The sequence below is a fragment of the Trichosurus vulpecula genome, chromosome 6, assembly GCF_011100635.1.
Source record: "Trichosurus vulpecula isolate mTriVul1 chromosome 6, mTriVul1.pri, whole genome shotgun sequence".
Lineage (NCBI taxonomy): Eukaryota > Metazoa > Chordata > Mammalia > Diprotodontia > Phalangeridae > Trichosurus > Trichosurus vulpecula.
Genome location: NC_050578.1, coordinates 194,365,710 through 194,385,077, shown reverse-complemented (window position 1 = coordinate 194,385,077; position 19,368 = coordinate 194,365,710). Strand labels below are relative to the sequence as shown.

General features: G+C 37.8%; 1 protein-coding gene across 1 annotated transcript in view; it reads right to left on the bottom strand.

Moving 5' to 3' along the window:
• The window catches only part of FBXL5 (F-box and leucine rich repeat protein 5), a 54,922-nt gene extending 36,215 nt beyond the window's left edge, over window positions 1-18,707 (bottom strand). The window contains exons 1-2 of the mRNA XM_036762935.1: window positions 18,513-18,707; window positions 3,614-3,829 (exon numbers count right to left, since the gene is read on the bottom strand). Coding sequence (XP_036618830.1) covers window positions 3,614-3,829; window positions 18,513-18,596 — 300 coding nt within the window. The 5' untranslated portion in view covers window positions 18,597-18,707. The remainder of the gene's footprint in view (window positions 1-3,613; window positions 3,830-18,512) is intronic.
• Window positions 18,708-19,368: the final 661 nt, after the last annotated feature.

The window sequence follows — 19,368 nt, the reverse complement described above, 5'->3', positions numbered from 1 at the left end:
GAATTTAATAAATTCCTATTTGTCTTCATTTTACAGGCATCTCTTCACTAACAATTATAGTTGATACTACCAAAATATAATGTAAGCAAGACATAATGTCACAAGGGGGTACAATTAATCCCAAAGAAATATCATAAATGTTGCAATTGGACAATTAGCCAAACAATGTTATAACAGGATCTCAACCTTGACAGTGACTTTTGGTTATAATGTATTAATGGTGTTAACTGGAAACTATGTTAATCAGGGCAACCTTAGGAGGTATGCAGCTTTATTAAGTACTTCTAGTGGTGATATTCCACAAAGATTACAGGATCATAGTTAGGAGAGGTCTTAACACAAGGATATAAATATAGCCTTAGAAAAATCACCAATACTTGGTGAGACAGAACTCACGAGAATGAGTTGAATAGTTTTGCCTTCTCTTGATTGTCCATTATCATTCCATTCCATTTAACTCTAAATAATGATTTCATTACTTCTTTGATTCTTCCCCCCCACCATTTAGTTTTCATTAAAACACAATTTTGTTGTCTATAGCTTTTCTTTTTGAACTTAGCATTTGACAGACAACATTTTCTCTTCATAGGAACCTGTCATGGATAATTTTACATTTATCTTTAAAGTACCTCTCCTGGATTCCATTTCAGCACATGCTTTTAACATCTAAACTGGTTGGCATGTTCTTTACCCTCCCCTTCTACCTACAGAATTTGGAGCCAGGGGACCCTAGCTATCCCCTTTCTCTGAACCCCTTGACATCCGCTTTTCAAAAATAATGTGCATATCAAGACTATGCCTAATTTTCTTTTTCTCCTTCTGTAACACATCCCAAGATGGAGTCTCTTAATGTAAAAAAGAAAATGCAAAATCTGTTTAATTTGACTAGCTGTCACTTCAAAACCAGTAAATATAAGTTTTGGAGAAGCAGAGTTCTGACAAAAGCAAGACTAGTTGACATCTTTTTTGGGTCATGGACTTCTTAAAGAATCTGGTAAAGCCTATGGACCCCCTCAGAATAATATTTTTAAATGCATAACATATACAGAATTACAATTCAATCATATAGCTTAAATACATACCAATTTAGTATCAATGTTACATAACAGTGACTTTCTATTTTTCTTAACACAATAAAAGAAAAGTCACAGAACAGCAAATACTAATACTTCCTAAAGCACTTCAACTATTAACCCAACTGTAGCTTAATAACGAATTCCTTCATCCTAGCTATGAAATGATATGGAAAAAATATTGCTCCCCAAAAAACCCTTACTCAGGAGGATGATGATGTTCAGTCATGTCTAACTCTTCATGACCCCATTCAGGGTTCTCTTGGCAAGGACACTGGAGGGTTTTGCCATTTCCTTCTCCAGCTTATCTTTAAGATGAGGAACTGAGGAAAACAGTTTTAAGTGACTAGCTCAGGGTCATACAACTAGCAAGTGACTGAGGCTGGATTTGTACTCCTAGTCCAGTGCTCTATCCACTATACAACCTAGCTGCCCACTCAGGATGTTAACAATGACCTAATTAGCAATACTTAGGTAGTACTGTATAGTTTGTAAAGTGCTTTCTTCCTAATAATTCTTTGAAAAAAATGGGAGAATTATAATATCCCCATTTTATAGATGATGAAATTGAATCTTAGAAAAATGAAGTGCATGCAGTCACTTAACTTCTGTGTGACTGGCGCAGTCACAAAGTCAGTAAATGCCTAATCTGGGGGCTGGATTTAAGTCTTTGACTCCAAGTTCAGTGTTTTCCAACATATCAGGGTGCCTTATAAAAAGTGTCCTCTAACACATGCCTGCATGACATACTGCCCGTGTTGTGCAGTCCTGTTTTACATCCTCTACATTTTTCAAAGGCTATCTGAATGGGCCACAAGTGGCACGCAGGCCATAAGCAGTGCGTAAGCCGAATGTTGTGCAGGACTGCTCTAACACTACAATTTACAGGTTCAAATAACCACACTTAACAACATTCATCCAATTTTTCTTTCTAAAAGCAGCTTCTCAGATTTAGACCATGAGTTAGTACCCCAGTTCACGTCATGGCACAGCAGTTATTTGCCACTAGTATAAGGTTTCTGACATTATCTCCATAGGGTCCCTAAAATTCTTCTATATCTACCCTTTTTTCCATTTGGTCAATGGGGGGAAATATGCCTCAGTCACCACTCTAAGTCAAGAGTCCCCAAATTGTAGACCACAAATCCTCAAAGACCCACATAACACTTATCTATCCATAGGTTCATTAGTATGGTCAACAACTTACATTCTCAGCAACTATCTCTTCTATGCAATACTTCATAAAATATAAAGAGCGCTATACAAATATGAAGTTATAATACTTGAATTAATCAAAAGTAACTCCTTTTCAGAAAAAGGATGGTAGATATCCTTGGATCACCCTAATTTAGAAATTTAACCATAAAAAACACTTCTGATAACTCATTTTTACATAGCCAGAGGGTTTACAGAGTATTTTCCCCACATCTTTGTAAAGCAGATAGGGCCTGGCATACCAGGAAAAATACATCAGTTTACTATGTTCCATTTTTCAACAAAATTAAGAAAAAAATAATATAAATGTCTCCAATTAGTATCTAAAAGATGAACACAGCACAATCTAATAATTTTTACACCACCATCTAGTATAATTACTAAAAAAATGAATCACGACAAAAGCACATTTTGTAATACATCTTTGGAATTTTAGTCTATTTTGTCAATGTAATGAAAAAAGCAGCTTGTACAATCTGTATTACCACAGGATTTGGACCTTTAATTTAAATAAAATCAGGTAATATTTATATTCAACATTTTGATTCTTATGAATGAAAAAATATTGACAAATTTCCATTCCAAGCCCCTTTCTCTTTACCTAAAAGTCAGGGATTATAAACAAAAACTTAATTAGTAAAATTAATATGCAAAAACAGTGATTGATTGCTACTGGGACCTATTACATCAAAACTGGAAGTATGGCTAAATCAGGACCAAATGTAAAAGTACTCAACATTTTAAACACATCCAAGGGAAAAAAAATTGTGAACTTAATCACAACCTTCAAACACATTTTGTATCACTTATCTTATTTCAGTATTTTATTACTCTACTTCAACAACAAAAAAGAAATAGAAGAGTAAACTTAAATAGGCAACAAACTTACAGTGAATATGAAGCATTTGGTTCTAAGTTTTAACACTGTAGTCAAAAGTCACTTAAGACATTTGTCTCGGATTAACTCAAACAAACTTGAAAATTTTAATGTTTCCATTAGGCTTAGCATTTTAGAAAGATCTGGAAGAATTCAGTTTTGTTTACTATGAAAGTTATGTTAAGCACAAAAAAAATAGAGTGGTATCCTTTATGCCTAGAATGTTTCATGTTTTGTATTTATTCTGAAAATAGGTATGGGGATAGATATAAACATGTTATCTCCCAGGTGGAAAACAAGTCCTTTGAGAGTAAGAAATTTCATTTTTTGAATCTCTTTTATCTCCAGTTGATGCTCGTAGATTGACTAAGATGAAATTTTAGCAAGTTTTGCCAATGACACAAGCTTGAGACTATAAAAATATCAGTTATTTTAAATTAAAGCTTACCTTCACATTCTTCAACCCTTTCTCAAAGAGGCTAAGCATTTCAGAGAGTTTGTTGTCAGAGTGTACATTATAAATGGTCCGGCTGCGCTGCTGAAGCAAGCCAATAATGTATTCGTTCTCAATCTGCTCATGCATTTTGAATTCCTTGAATGTAGCATACAGAGATTGCAGAAGAGCACGGAAATCATTGTTGTTGGAAAAGTTGGTTTTAGAAAGCTGAATGGAAATAAGTGTTCAAAATAACAACAATTCAAATTAACTTGTACAAAGAATATTACAATCCTTTGCATTTATTTTAACACAGTTGCAAAACCCTCCCTTTAAACTTTGGTCTCTGAAAATGCAGCAAGTTGCTATAATACTGGACTAGAATTCAGAATACCTGGATTCTGATACAAACTCTGCCAACAACTGGCTGTGTAATGTTGGGCAAACTACTAGCCCTCCCTCTTACTAAATTATTCACCTCTAAAACAAATGGTTTGGATGACTAAAAAGAGACAGTAAGCTTCAAGACCATAAACCTAGTCTATCTGAATGAACTGTTAGAAACTTTTTTGTCTAAATTCTGCTGACATCATTCACCATCCTGCTTATTTGCCTCTTCCTATATTCGTTATTAGTCAGCAAGGTATACTAGAAAGAGCATTATTAGGCTCTGGAATCAAAAAACCTGGGTTCAAATCCTACCTTTGAAACTTTCCACCTCAGGTAAGAGTTTCTTCATCTGTACAATGAGAGGTTTGTGCTAGATTTCCTCTGTGGCACCTCTGAGTTCTTTATGCTCTTATGACCCAAAGACATTAAATTTTAAAATTCTATGTTTCTGTGACTCCAGACTACTACTTATTGAACTTACATATCGACAAAAACATCAGCATTAAGGACTGTTTCTATGACATTACTTTAGTTATACTTAAGAGGGCAATGGATTCCTGAAGAGTAAAATTATAAACTTGAGAAACAGTCTACCCGAGTGGGTTGAGAGCCAAGCATAGAGAAGAAAAACTGGGCTGGTCTCAGGTAATGAAAAAGTTACAACATGGTTCCCCCAACATTAAGTAGGTAATAAGGTTAAGTTAGGGACACTATTTTTTAAAAAATACATTATCTGGGACATTAAAAAGTCTATAAACCTGTTTTGCAACACTCTTGATAAAGTAGCAGTTCTCCAGGCATCTTTCCAAGGATGATAGATTAAATTTTAAGTGCCCTCTAAAACATTACCATGACTATTAATCAATACAGCCCTTTGAATACTTCCTGAGTTTGCTGTAAGGTATCTAAGCATTTCTTTAAAAAAAAATACTAAATATTTACTAAATTGTCTAAGAATGTCTTTCTACTCTCTTCAGGGACACTTTCACAACAAATATTAAGGATACTAGCCAAGCAACCAAGAGAAATATGGTGCAGAATACAGAAACAAGTACATCAACAACAGCAGAAAAATAATGGGTTTAGGACAGCATTTAATCTAAAAGAGCTAATGACTGCTACTTGATCTAGTTTTTAATCACTTCAATTAAATGACAAAATTAAAATAACCAACAAATACACTTCAAAATCAGATTACAGTATCCAAATAAAATTCAAATACTCAAACCCTGCAAACTTTACTATTCTCTGCCCATTATATCAATTCCCAAGGCCAATAATTAAATGGGGACAAGGGAAGAAAGGAGTCATACTGACTAACAAAGTGAGCACATTAGGCAATTAAATATTTATTGAATTGAATTTATTTTCTGATTAAGTCAACCACAATAATGAAAATATCTATGACTAAATAATACTATACTTTCTAAAGGTGCTCTGCAATTAAAACACTTATGGTCTAATCTGCCTTAATACTACTTTTCAACTATAATTTCTTTTTTTTTTCCAACTATAATTTCCATCTAATGACAATGCATCTTTCTTATGCCAAATTATACCTGGGTATGTATTTTAACAAGTACTAAATACCTCTAATAGTTCTTTATGGACCTAATATCCTATTTTTTCCTTTTAAAATAATCTTCGGTTGAAAAAATGGAATAAGAAAGTTTTCTGAAAACTTTACCAGTGAAGATTTCCAGCCTTGTACTTTGTTTTATCTGTGGCCACGTTTACATAGTAGATTAGATTGTTTTATAGAAGCCTTGTCTTGTATCTCAGACAGAAGCTACATGGAAGATACTCTATTTCAAAGGTAAATCTCAAACTAATGCAATTAGCATATGGTTTTTTTTGTTACTAAAAAAAAACTGAGTATTTTTATTTGATCCAGATCGAGGTGAAGAAACTTAGGGGGGAGGGAAACAGACCGAAGACTTTCAAATATACTTTGCAATTAGTAAATATGTAACCCTCTTAGAAACAACAGGAAGGAAAACTAAGATGGTAAGCAACATGATCAAATATGATCAATATGACATACTTTTTTTATAATGAGAATAATTTAGGCTCCCAAAAGATGAAAAGTACGGAAGAATTCTTTAAAGAGGGTGGTGGCATAGTAGACAGAATTCAAGCCTTGGAGTCAGTGAAGATTTCTAGACCTATCAAGGAAGTTAAATCCTGGTTCTGCCACTTATGAATAAACTTGGGAAAATTACAGCTTCTTTGGAGGTTACACCAGATGATTACTATTATCCTATGAATCAATCAATAAGCAATTTATTAAGCACCTATGAAATTCTAAGTACTATGCTAAGTGCTAGAGATACAAAAATTAAAAGTATAACAATCCCTTTCCATCAAAATGCTTACTAGAATTCTAAATAAAAAAGCTCTGACCCAGTAGAGCTCTACTCACTAGACAACTCACTGTTTGAAAAAGAATGACAAACTGTTAAAAAAAAAGCCATTACAATTCTCTTTTTTGGTCTTTGATTTTTCATTCTCACAAAAACCCAAATAAGGAGAAAATGGATCGCTGTGGTAATAAGTAGGAAGGGGAGGCAGAGTAGTAAACAGAAAAAAGTACTGGTTCTGGGGAGCCAAAGGACCTGGATTTGAACCCCAGCTTTGCTGCTAAGTGACTCTAACCAAAGCATTTAACCTCTCTGTGCCTGAGCTTCTTCATCTGTAAAACAAAAGGGTTTGGTTACGTGACCAAAAAGATCCCTTCCAGCTTTAAACCTAGGGTTTGATCTGTGTGCTCCTGTGTACAGGCCAACTTACAAGTCAGTTATGCTCACAGCTTGAAGATTACTTGTACAGTACAACTTCTAAAATATTTTTAATTATTATAAAATTTAGTCAGGTGATGTTGGAATTTAATTTATTTCAATTCGAACATCTATAAAACTGAACATATTTAATTTCTCAAATGTACTGTTGTTATGTGATAGGAACTAAAGGACAGAACAACTATCAATTGGACTGAATTTTTTTTTTAAATATTGATATCATTTCCCAATAACCTTTCCTCCACAATAAAACCCTCCTCCCTAGTAACAAGAAGCCACAATTACACAAAAAAAAACATGTTGGTGTCTTACAACTTTACTGTTTCTGAGGAGGATTTACCACCACCCTTCCAAACACCAAGGTTTACAAGTCTGGAGTGTCAGTCACCAATTCTTCTAACTCCATAACACCTCTTATCTTAGCCCTCTTTCCTCCACATTCAGGACTACCCCAGTTCAGGTCATCAACACTTTTTTTCACTTGGGCCATTGCAACAGCCTAATTGTTCCACTTTAACTCTTTGTCTTCTTCAATCCATCCCTCCACGAGCAATGCTGAATTGATACTTCTTTTTTTAACAGTATTATTTTTTCCAATTACACATAAAGAAGATTTTTAACATTGTTTTGGTTGTTTTTATAAAATTTTGAGTTCCAAATTTTCTCCCTCCCGACCTTCCCTGCCTCCTAACACAGTAAACAAGTTGATGGAGGTTATCTATGTGCAATCCAGTAAAACATATTTCCATATTTGTCATGTTGTGAAAGAAGAAATAGAACAAAAAGAAAAAAACTACTAAAAAAATAAAGTGAAAATAGTATACTTCAATCTGCATTCAGACTCTTCTCTGGATGTGAAAAATTAAACTGGGATTTCTAAAAGCACAGCACTCTCTTACTCAAGTACCTTCAGTAACTCCCCATTTGTTTCAACAATCTGGCTAGCAGCTGCTGTGGGGGTGTAAAACCAACAACCACCAGCTCACAGAATGCTGCAAGCCTAGGCCCTTTTGATCTGCTTTACTAAGGAAAGCAACATTAAGGGATTAACAATCTTACTTTAATCCAGCATACAAATATCATTCACTTAGTTCAGGGGAAAAAGCCAGCATCCTGAACTTCAGAGCAAATACAATCAAATCACAAACAGACCAAATACAATTCGTAGTTACCAACATCTGAGTTCAGCCAGGGAGCTCGACAATGGCTGGCTCAAAGTCATGCCTTACTACTGCTGCAGCACAGAGCTCTGAAAAAAGAAAGCTAACCCCTGGTTTTATATATCTTGTTCAGGGTCACCGGTGAGTCACACATACGACTCACTCATGTGACCTAAAATCGTCACAAAAATGTGACTTAAAAGTGACGTGGTCTAAAAGCCTCTGATATCACAAACATATCACTCAAACCCACGTAAACTAGGCTTTCCCTTGAGGCAAGGAGGCCATCAAAGACTCCTAATTTAATCAAGGAAACAAAGGCCAAACTCTTCATGGGCACTTGGTTGAATAAGTGCTAAGAACCCATCTTGATTCCCAATACACCATTGTATTTAGAATAAAATATAAACTCCTTTGTTGGGCATTTCTTCACAATCTGGCTCCAACCTATCTTTCCACATTTATTTCCCATGACTCCCTCAGGCACTCTACATTCCAGCCAAAATGGCCTACATATGTTCCCCATAAATGGTATTACATTTCCTTCCCCTGTGCCTTTGCACAGGATGTTCCTCCATGCCTGCAATGTCTTTCTTCATTATTTCCATTTCTTGTAACCCCTAGATCCCTTCAAGATTCAATGTACATGCCACCTAATCCATGTGATACAGCAGACACTTAATGGATGCATGCATTCACATATTTCCAGATTCCCCTAGTTTTTAATACTTCACCTGCTATCCCTTATTCTGTGTATTTTTTATTAACTGTTTTTTCTGTTCAGCAGAATATAAGCTTATGAAAAAGACAGAAACTATTTTCATCTTTCTCTATGTAACCCTGAAACTAGTTAAAATGCCAAGAGTCAATTTTTTTTTTCTCCATTTGTGAAAGAGAATAACATTTCTGAATAGTGAATGGATAAGGCTGCTATTGTCAATGGCCTGGATAGTAGGCATTATGTCAGGCTTGCACAACATAGGGCCATCGAAAAATGTTGACAATGACAAGAAAATAAAGATGTAACAAGTGCTTTGTCTTAGACCACATAAGCTTTTCACTAATCACTATTGTGCCTGTTATGTAACTTGACAGGTAGGTTGCACTGCGCACTCTCCTGTTTGTCAGGTGACCTGCGACAACCAACCATACTCAGTCTGTCTCTAGCTACCTTTACTTGGGAAGTGAGCTGCTTAAAATCTGCCTCCCGAAGAGGTTTAGCTTGTTTTAATTTTGGCCCTTACTTACTGCCAAGTGTGCAGGTCTGCCCTATGTAAATGTTTATTTCCTACCCTTTCCTCACTTAAAATAACTATTAGGAACATGCAATTTAGCTTTATCCCAAATTTTGGTACAATTTATGTATATATACAATTTTTTTCAAATATTGTTTTCCTACACAGAAAGGTATTCAAATGTGTATATCACATTAAGAAAAAAATGAGTTAATAATAATAGCATTTAAATAATGCCTAAATGTTTGCAAAGTGCTTTACAAATATTATCTCATTTAATCCTAAAAACCCTGGGAGGTATATACCACAACTGGCCCTTTAAGTATTATAGGATCACCGTTTACAGATGAGGAAAACTTGAGGCCATAAAATAACTTGACCAAGGACACACAAGCAGCAGAGCTGGGATTCATACCCACATCTTCTTGCTCCGAATCCAGTACTTTTTAAGTGGTAATTCTTCACAGTTCTTCTCATCCAAGCTACACTAACCTTAAAGTTGACTTTTTATGTTAAATAAGGATAGTAACAAGTTTTTCTACTTCTTATGGGGCTCAATAGTACTAGGACATAATGCAAAGGACCCCAATCACCCATAACCACGGAACTTGTTGGACAGGCTAGATACAGGGGTGGGGAACCTACAGCCTTGAGGCCACATGTGGCCGTCTAGGTCCTCAAGTGTGGCCCTTTGATTCCAAACTTCCGCCCCTGTGAGAACTTTGTCACATTCAATGGTGGCCTTTTAAAGAACAAGATAGCCAAATCAACAAAAGGCAGCATGGTACAGGCATACCTCATTTTATTGTACTTTGCAGATACTGCATTTTCTACAAAGTGAAGGTTTGTGGCAACACTGCACTGAGCCAAATCTACCAGTACCATTTTTCCAATAGCATGAGCTCACGTAATGTGGCTGTATCCCATTTTGGTAACTTCCAAAATTTCCATTATCATTGCTGCTGCTGCTGCTACTACATCTATTGTGGTGATCTGTGTTCAGTGATCTTTGATGTTATTATTGTAATTGTTCTGAGTGCACCACAAAAAATGGGTATTCTGACTGTTCCAACCATCAGCTGTTCCAGGTCTCCCCCTCCCTCTCCTCCACCCTCCCCATTTCCTTAAATACAACAACACTAAAGTTAGGTCAATTAATAATCCTAAAAGACCTCAAGTGAGAGGAAGAGTCAATCAGTGCAGCAGATTTCACTGTTATCTTATTTAAAGAAATTGCCACTGCTACCCCAACCTTCAAGAACTACCACCTGAATCAATAAGCAGCCATCAATATCCAGGCAAGACCCTCCACCAGAAAAAAATATCAGAATTCACTGAAGGCTCAGATGGTGGTTAGCATTTTTTAAGCAATATTTTTTAATTAAAGCTTGTACATTTTTTAAGGCATACTACTGCACACTTAATAGGCAACCATATAGTGTAAACATAACTTTCATATGGACTAGGAACACAGAAAATCCATGACTTGCTTTATTGTGGTGGTCTGGAACTGAAACCGCATTATCTCCAAGTTATGCCTGTATTATCATGGCTCTGAAAGAAACAGAAACTGATTATATAGAAAAGTATCCAACATAAAGGATACCTCAAAATCTGATCCTTCCAAATTGTTGGTATAAACCAAATACTTCAACAACCCAGATCGTCTGATAGATACCAAGAGTATGGGGAGAAAGAGAAGTTATTCCAAATCTGTTTTTATCAGCATGCTGGAACTCCCAACCTGAGGCAATGAGATCTTTAGTGACCAGATCAAGTGCACAAACCTAGTCCTATCTAAGAGGCAGACTCTGAAATTAGGGTCTTCCTGAACCTCTCAGACTATGGGCCTTGTCATCCCCATAAGACATTATTAATGTTGCTTGCTTTTCCCTTTTCCAAGTCAATCTGAGAATGTATTCATGTCAACAGTGTTTTATTAAGCTGAGGATACAAAATTTAAAGATAGTACCAGCCTCTCTAAGTTTACAATCCAATTGCAAGGACAGAAACATGCACAGGAGTTAATGATTTAAGATAGTATAAGCAGAGCAAAGGAAAAATCCATACAAAAAGTACTCTGAAAATTTGAGGAGGGAAGATAGAGAACACTTTCGACTAAAAGGATCTGGGAAGGCTTCGTGGAAGAAGTGGCACTTGAGCTGAACCTAGAAGGAAAGGATTTCAAGAGGCACTGATAAGGGAGCACATACCAGATATGTAATATGCTTGACTAGAATAAAGAGTACATAAATTAAAACAACTCTGAGGTAGCACCTCACACCTATCAGATTTGCTAATATCAGAAAAGGGAAATAATAAATGTTGGAAAAGATGTGGGAAAATTGGAACACTAATGCATTGTTGCTAGAGCTGTAAACTGATTCAACCATTCTGGAGGGCAATCTGGAACTATGCTCAGAGGGCAAACTGTACATACACTTTGATCCAGCAATACCACTACTAGGTCTGTATCCCCAAAAGGTCATAAAAAAAGGGAAAAGGACCTACATGTACAAGAATATTTATAGCAGTTCTTTTTATGGTGGCAAAGAATTGGAAATTGAGGGAATGCCCATGAATTGGGGAATGGCTGTATAAGTTGTGGTATATGAATGTAATGGAATACTACTGTGCTATAAGAAATGATGAGCAGGCAGACTTCAAAAAAACCTGGAAAGACTTATATGAATTGATGCTAAGTGAAGTGAGAACAGCCAGGAGAATATTGTACACACAGTAACAGTACCACTGTGATGATCAACTATGACTGACTTAGATCTTCTCAAAAAGAACACAATGATCCAAGACAATCCCGAAAGACTCATGATGAAAAATGTTATCCACAATGCAGAGAAAGAACTATGGAATCTGAACGGAGATCTAAGCATATTATTTTCACTTTTTTGTTGTTTTGTGGCTTTTCCCTTTTGTTCTGTTTCTTCTTTCACAACATGACTGATGTGGAAATGTTTGCCAAGATTGCACATGTATAATCTATACCAAATTGTCTGCTGGCTTGGGGAGGGGAGAATAAGTGAGGAAGAAAAATATGGAACTCAAAATCTTATAAAAACGAATGCTGAAACTATCCTTACATGTGATCAAAAAAAAATACTATTAAAAAAATGAAGAGTGTATGAAAGTTTAATTCAAAAGCACATCTAAAAAGGTTTACTAAACCCAGGTCGAACCCAGACTGCACAGGTCCTTAAATGCCAGGCCAATGAAATTATATTTTATCCTATAAACAGTAGAAAGCCAATTACAGTTGTTGAGCAAGGAAGAAACATAAGACCTGTGCATTAGGAAGATTATTTTGGCAGCCATATTAAAGACAGACTGGAAAGGGGAGAAACCTCTAGACTGGTAAGGAGGTTGATAGCATAGTCCAGACAAGAGGTGATAAGGTGTGACAGTGTGAATGGAGTTGAGACACATGCAAGAAATACTATGGAAGTATAATCAATAGGACCTTGCAGGTAACTAACATCAGGGTCAAGAGAGTGAAGAGAGTCAAAGATGATGCTGAGATGTCAAGCCTATTTAACTATGAGGATAACAATACAATCAAAACAACTAGGGAAACTAGGAAGAGGAGCAGGCTTAAGGCTGAGAAATACCAACTAAGAGTTCAGTCTTAGGTATTTGATTTTTGAGGTGCCTGTAGATATAAAGGCATCTATGTCCACAAAACAATTGGAGATGAAGAACTACAGCTCAGGGGAGAACAAGCTACATATAAAGAATTGGGAGTTATTTTTATAGAGCTGATAATTGAGCACGCGGGAACAAATGAGATTCTCTAAGGGGAAAAGCATGGAGAAAAAAAGAGATGAATTGAGATAATATTTTCAGTAAAATAGCAAGACTGATAAACTCACAAAAATAATTTTCAATTCTATATACTATGAACAAGAATCAAGAAAAAGACTTATCTTTTACACAATAACAAAAGTATCAAATATCAGGGCACTGACTTACCAGATAACTTCAAACTATTTTGAAAGAAATCAAGAAACTGAACAAATAAAGGCCTCTCCTTTGCTTGATTAGATAAATCAAATAAACTGAAGGGTGTAAGTTCTTTCCAAAAGAATTTGCAAACTTAACAAAATACCAGTCACAATATAAAAAGTTTACTTTATAGTTAAAGTCATGACAAACTCTAGCAGGCAAGAATATAAAAATTAAAATGACAGAAAAAGACTTGTCCTACCAGATTTCCATAATTACTATAAAGTAACAATTATAAAATTGTATGGTATGGAAAAAAATCAATACGACAGTTAAGAGGACCCAGAAATAAGATTCACAGGTTAGCACATGATAAAATCCAAGACTAAAACGAACTTTCAGTAAAACTATTATGTAATGTGAAAATGTGACTGAAAAATGGGTTTAGACACATACTTCACACTACATAATAAACACTAACTAGATCAATAATGTAAATAATCTGTCATTTTTAAAAGCCAGAAGAAAAATGTCTCAAATATGAAGACAATGAACATTTTATTAAGCAAAAGGGAAAATAATTTGAAATTCTGAATGGGCTTGATGATACTAAAAAAATTTTGCATAAAAAAGAAATGCCTCTACAGTTAAAAAAAAATTTTTTTTCCAGTTATGTCTATCACTTAAAGACCTGACTTTTAAAGAAACATTGCCTTAGGACATGGTCTTAGAAACGAACCTACATCATACCTAATAGATACTGAAATATCTCATAGAATTTTACCTGAATCTTTCTTTTGCATTTGTATTGTTCTTTGTCTTAAAGCTAACTATATCTATTCCTTCACTCCTTCCAATTAAATAAATGTAAAATCCTTTAGACAAAGGTCCCTGTTACATCTATTTTTCTATCACCAGACTAGCTAGCATAATGTTTAGTAGCCATTTAATGTCTGCTATTTGAAAAAGAGAAATTTATATTTCTGTATGTATCTAATATATCAAATAGACAAATTTATGTATTTTAGAAACATTCTGTAGATTACTATATCATTTTATCTTAAATGAAACCATTATCATCCTTTTTCCCTTTCCCTCTACTTTTTCCCAATGAAGCACATCTTTGAGTAGATAAAAAGACTAGAATAAGAAGAATGTACCAGGATTCCAAATAGACTATAAAAAACCTCACCAACTCTTATGAATTGAGGAAAAGGTGAGCACTAGTGAAAAGTCTTAACTACCTAGCAGAAAAGTGTGTCCACTAAAGTGCTACTTCAATGCATCAAAACGGCTTGACCGTAATCCTGTGTTCTTTAGAATTCAAGTTCAGCAAGGTCCTACCCAAAAAAGAAAGGCTTCAATTTACAGGCCCAGTGACAGTCTGTTGTCCAAAGACCAGGCTAAGTTTAGATAGGATCACCACCATTAGATTGTCACCAAATGACTGATTTTTTCAGTCACAAAAACTCAGAGACTATTAAAGTATAGCAAAGTTGTAATCTATGACAGTGGAAAGGAATATACACACTGATGAAATCCTTAAAGTATTCGCCTGTCAAAGAAATTAAATTTAACTACTTCAAAGACAGTATAGACTGAAGAGACTTGGATTCTTCCTGTGACTCTTTGCTAACTGCTTGTATGACCTTGGGCAAGCTATGTAGTATTTACTTCCGCATCTGCAAAAATGAAATAAACTGCCCTAACTATATTAGTTATTGTTGGTTTAACAAGCATGAAAGTGATTCAAAAAAGCAATTAGGAAATATAAGGCAATGTTGTGGACACTACCAAAATCTAGCTTAAGAACGTTTCCAGACACTTAATAGTTAACATTTATGAAGCACTTATTCTGTGCCAGGCACTGTGCTGAGAGCTTTACAATTATTACCTCATTTCATCCTCACAACAACCCTGGGAGGTTGGTGCTGTCATTATCCCCATTTTACAGATAAGAAAACTAAGGCTGACAAAAGTTAAATAACTTGCCCAGAGTGAAACAGCTAGTGTGTATCTGAGGACATATTTAAACACAGATCTGCCTGACTCCAAGCCCAATGTCCTATCCACTGTGCCACCAAGCTGCCCACTTGCTTTAACAGTTTAAAATTATTTGCATACACATCTATTTCTAAAATGCTAGTTCATAAGCTAATAGTGAATTATAAATTGACAAGAGTCAATATAAATATATAGTTACTTAGTACTCAATCTCTGTGCCCACCAAATACTTTAGAATTCAAATAAAACACACTTTGTAGCCTTTTCTTTAAAATGTGTATAATGAGAAGTAGCATGGTAAGGTGGATAGTAAAGAGCAGGTCTCAAAGTCAAGAAGACCTGGGTTCAAGTTCTACCTCTAACACATACAGGCTGTGTTACCCAGAGCAAATCACTGAACCTTTCAGTGCCCCAGGCAACTGTAAACTCCAGAGCGGGTGCCCATCTGTATTAGAGTTAAGTTTCTTCATAGAAGTGTTTTAAAGTTTTACTGTAAAAAAGGCATTGGCAAATACTTGGCTGGGTACAACTGGTCAATATAATTGAGATGATGGCTCGAAGTTTAAGATGTTACATGAAATAAGGATAACTATTTTTTCACCTAATGCTTGAAACATTGAACTGGAGAAGTTTCCCACTTCAGTTCTGGAGGCTGTAACAATACAAGACCAGGAGGAACCCAAATGTATCAAAAAAGCGGAGCCCAATCCCTTCCCAACAGCTAAAAGGTTCAGTATTTTCACATGCAAATTTACAACTCCTAGCCTCCCAAAGGAATAAAAAGGTTTGGGGGGGGTGGGGAGGAAGGGTGGCCAGCCTTTCCATGTATCCCCATGGCTCAATATGTATGATGCCAGGCACATAGTAGGCACTTATCATTTGTTGACTAGTCTATGGTTCACACAATGAAGATTACTTCACCTTTATTGTTTGCATAAATAAAATCATCCATTTGGACGCTACTCCATCAAAACCTGGTATCTCATATGGCTAGAGTGAAGTTCATTTTGACATTCCATCTAAAAGAAAAAGTTTTTCCTAAACAAACTAATGGGTAAACATTGTAAGAATATGTAACTTAAAATATTTACAGGGATAGCCTGTAAATTTTTTTCTCAATTTTCAAATCATTTCATGTACACCAGAATTTTCTTAATTTCTAATTCAGTGAAAAAAAGAAGGCAAAGTCTTCCCATCATAAAACTGAAGATTAGCCACCAAACGACCCCAATGGGCATATCTCATTAGGTCATACTAATCCAGATTCTCCCATCAATTAGCATTTGGTCTTTAAAATTACAGAAATTTGACATTTTTTCTTTATCTGTAACCACAACGGTGTTGTAGAGGTCACAGAATGTTAAAGTTTGTTTTTTAAAAGTTACTACTAAACAGATTATTCTGTTCTATAATGTCCAGTTTTGTCTACTGTTCAGGTCACATGCTTTTCCCTCTCAGGCTTTTTCTATCTTTGGCCATTTCATAACTGTTGAATTTAGAACTGGAAGTGAACTCAAGAGGTCATCTAATCCAAACGATTTATTTTATAGCTGAAGAAACTTAGTTTAATGTGACTAACCTAAGGTCACCCAGCTAGCAAGCCAAAGATCCAAGACCAAAATCCTCTGATTTATAGACCACTCTTCACTTATGCTAGCATCTCTAAATAGTAGGCAAATAAAAATTTTTAAAAGGACACAAAATCCAAATTTAACACTTTAAAGTGTTGTTCCTTGGTACTGCATTAGTACTGAACTATTTCGACATTACCATAAACAACTTGATAGGATAGTTAAAACTTTTCCATCCATCAGGTTTTTAACAAATAGTTAATTTAATGTCCTCCAGGCAAACTTCAGGTTTACTGACTATCCACAAACACACACACACAAGTTATTACCTCTCCTGTTTTTCAGGTTAAGTAGACTCTAAAATGTAAAATTTTAAATGCCATGAATTGGTACCTAATCTACATGTCCCACAGATTATGTTATTTGAGATAATCCAAGCCTAGCCTTCTCCCCCATTGCCATATGTAATCAAATCAAACACACACGAATTAAAGAGTTTTTTAATTATTCTTAATTTATTTATTTTTAGACAACATGTTGCAGAAAGGCAAGCTCTTGGCTGACTTCAAAACAATAATTCTGAATCTTGTGCTAAAATGAGACAGGATCTAAGCAATCTCAAAATAAGAAAATCCTTGGCACAGAAATGCTAAAATTTATAAAAAGGATTTCAGGGCTGGGAGAGAGGGGCCTATGGATAATCTAGTTCATTCCCTTCATTTTGCAGATGAAGAAACTGTGGCACAGAGTGATCAAGTAACTTTCCTGAGCTCACACAGGTGAGAGGGGATACAAAACCCAACTAGGCCTTTTCACTCCCAAGCCCAAAGCTCTCCCAACGGTGCGGCCTGCCTCCCCACTGAGGGAAACCTTTCTAAGAACTCCACCGGGGCTGAAGCTCCTTCGTGGCTCAGGGTCCTTCCAGTAGTGCAGGGAACTTTGAGTGCAAAGCCCAGGACGAGGCTTTACTCCATCCCAACCACTCATATGGATAAATAAAAAAATTTAAGGGAGGAGAGAAATCAAGTCTATAGATAGGATCAAACGGATTGAATTGGGAATCAGGGGAGGGAGGTGGACGGGGCAGAGGGAGAGATAAGGAGATGGGGGAGTGAAATGTGGGGGGAGATGGGAGAGAGGGGGAATAGTGAGATGAGGAGAAAGGGGGTAGATAGTTGGGGAGGGGGACAGTTGGGAAATGGGGGAGATGAAGGAGAGGAGAAATAAGGGGAGGGAGGAAGGGATTTGGGAGGGGAGGTAAAAGGAAGCAGAGGGAGAAATGGGGGTGGGAAAAGGGGAGAGGTGGTGGAGGAACGTGGAAGGGGGAGGAGAAGAAAATAGGGAAAGGGGTTGAGATGGGGGAGGGGCGAGATGGGAGAAAGGGGAGGGGGCGACATTGGGAAAGGCAGTGAGATGGAGGGGGGAAAGAGGGGGAGATAAGGGAAGAAGTGGGAAGGGGGTTGAAATGACGAAGGGGGTGAGATGAGAAGATCCAGGCCCACGTACTCCAGAGCCTCCTGGGAGCCGAGCGCCCCACGGCTGGGGCGCCGCCAGGGAGGCCTACCTCAGCCCCCGCGACCCTCGGGCCCGGGCTCCCGGGCGGAGGGGCGCGGAGGCGGGCCCAGGAGGCGGGGGCCGGGCATCCCGGCCGAGGCAGAGGCGGTGACAGCCGCGCTGCGCAGGCACTAATTCGCGGGGGCTCCGAGTGCCGCGCAGGCCGCCCAAGGCGGGCCGCCGCCACCTCGGCCGCTTGCCCCCCAACCTCCGGGAGATGAAGGCCCCACCCTCGCCTTTACCTTGTCGCAGTAGAGCCCCACCAGCTGCTTCATCCGCCAGTGCGGGGCGGTGAACACATCCACCTCTTCGGGGAAGGGAGCCATCTCCTCCGCCTCCTCCTCCTCAGCCGCCGCCGCCGCCTCTCCATAGACTCCCTCACCGCCGGGCAGAGGCGGCCGCGCGCCGACCGCCCCTCCCCTGCGCGCGCATGCGCCAGCGCCGTTCCGTCAGGCGCGCACTCCCAATGCTCTCCTTCCCCTCCCTCCTGGGGGAGGCCCGTGGGCTCGCGGGCTGCCGCCATGCGGTCGGGGAGGTGGGGGCAGGGGGAGAGGGAGAAAGCGCCCAGTCCACGTGACCGAGGCGCGCGAGCTTCCCTCGCTAGAGCTTCTGCTGTTGCTCGCGCTACTCCTTCCGCTGGCTCTTCGTGCTCAGTCTCACCCATTCTTCAGCTTTCTTTACCGCTACCTGACCCAGTCACTTCCCCAAGGGAAAAAAAAAAAATTTCTTCTGTTGGCGCTATTCAAAATTGTACTTTCTGGCAAAATGTTTTCAACACTCTTGGGAGGGAGGGGTGCGTCCCCTCCCTCCCGTTTGCAGTCTTTGATGTCAGACCACTACCACCCATCTTGCGTTTTTTTCCTTTGGTTCTGTTTTGATTCTTTTTTTTTTCTTCCTGTGCCAACGCTAATAATAACTACGATTGTAGCGGTGTTGTGGTTAGGTAATACGGTTCCACCAGGAAGCTCGGAGCGCTAGGTGCCTGCGGCCAAAGTAACCCTGTCCTGCAGATCTCGGCGATGAGACTCGTGCGGGCCCCCGACCACGTTCTACCTAGAGCTGCAGCGGACGGGAGTGGCTGGAACTGCTCTCTGAATT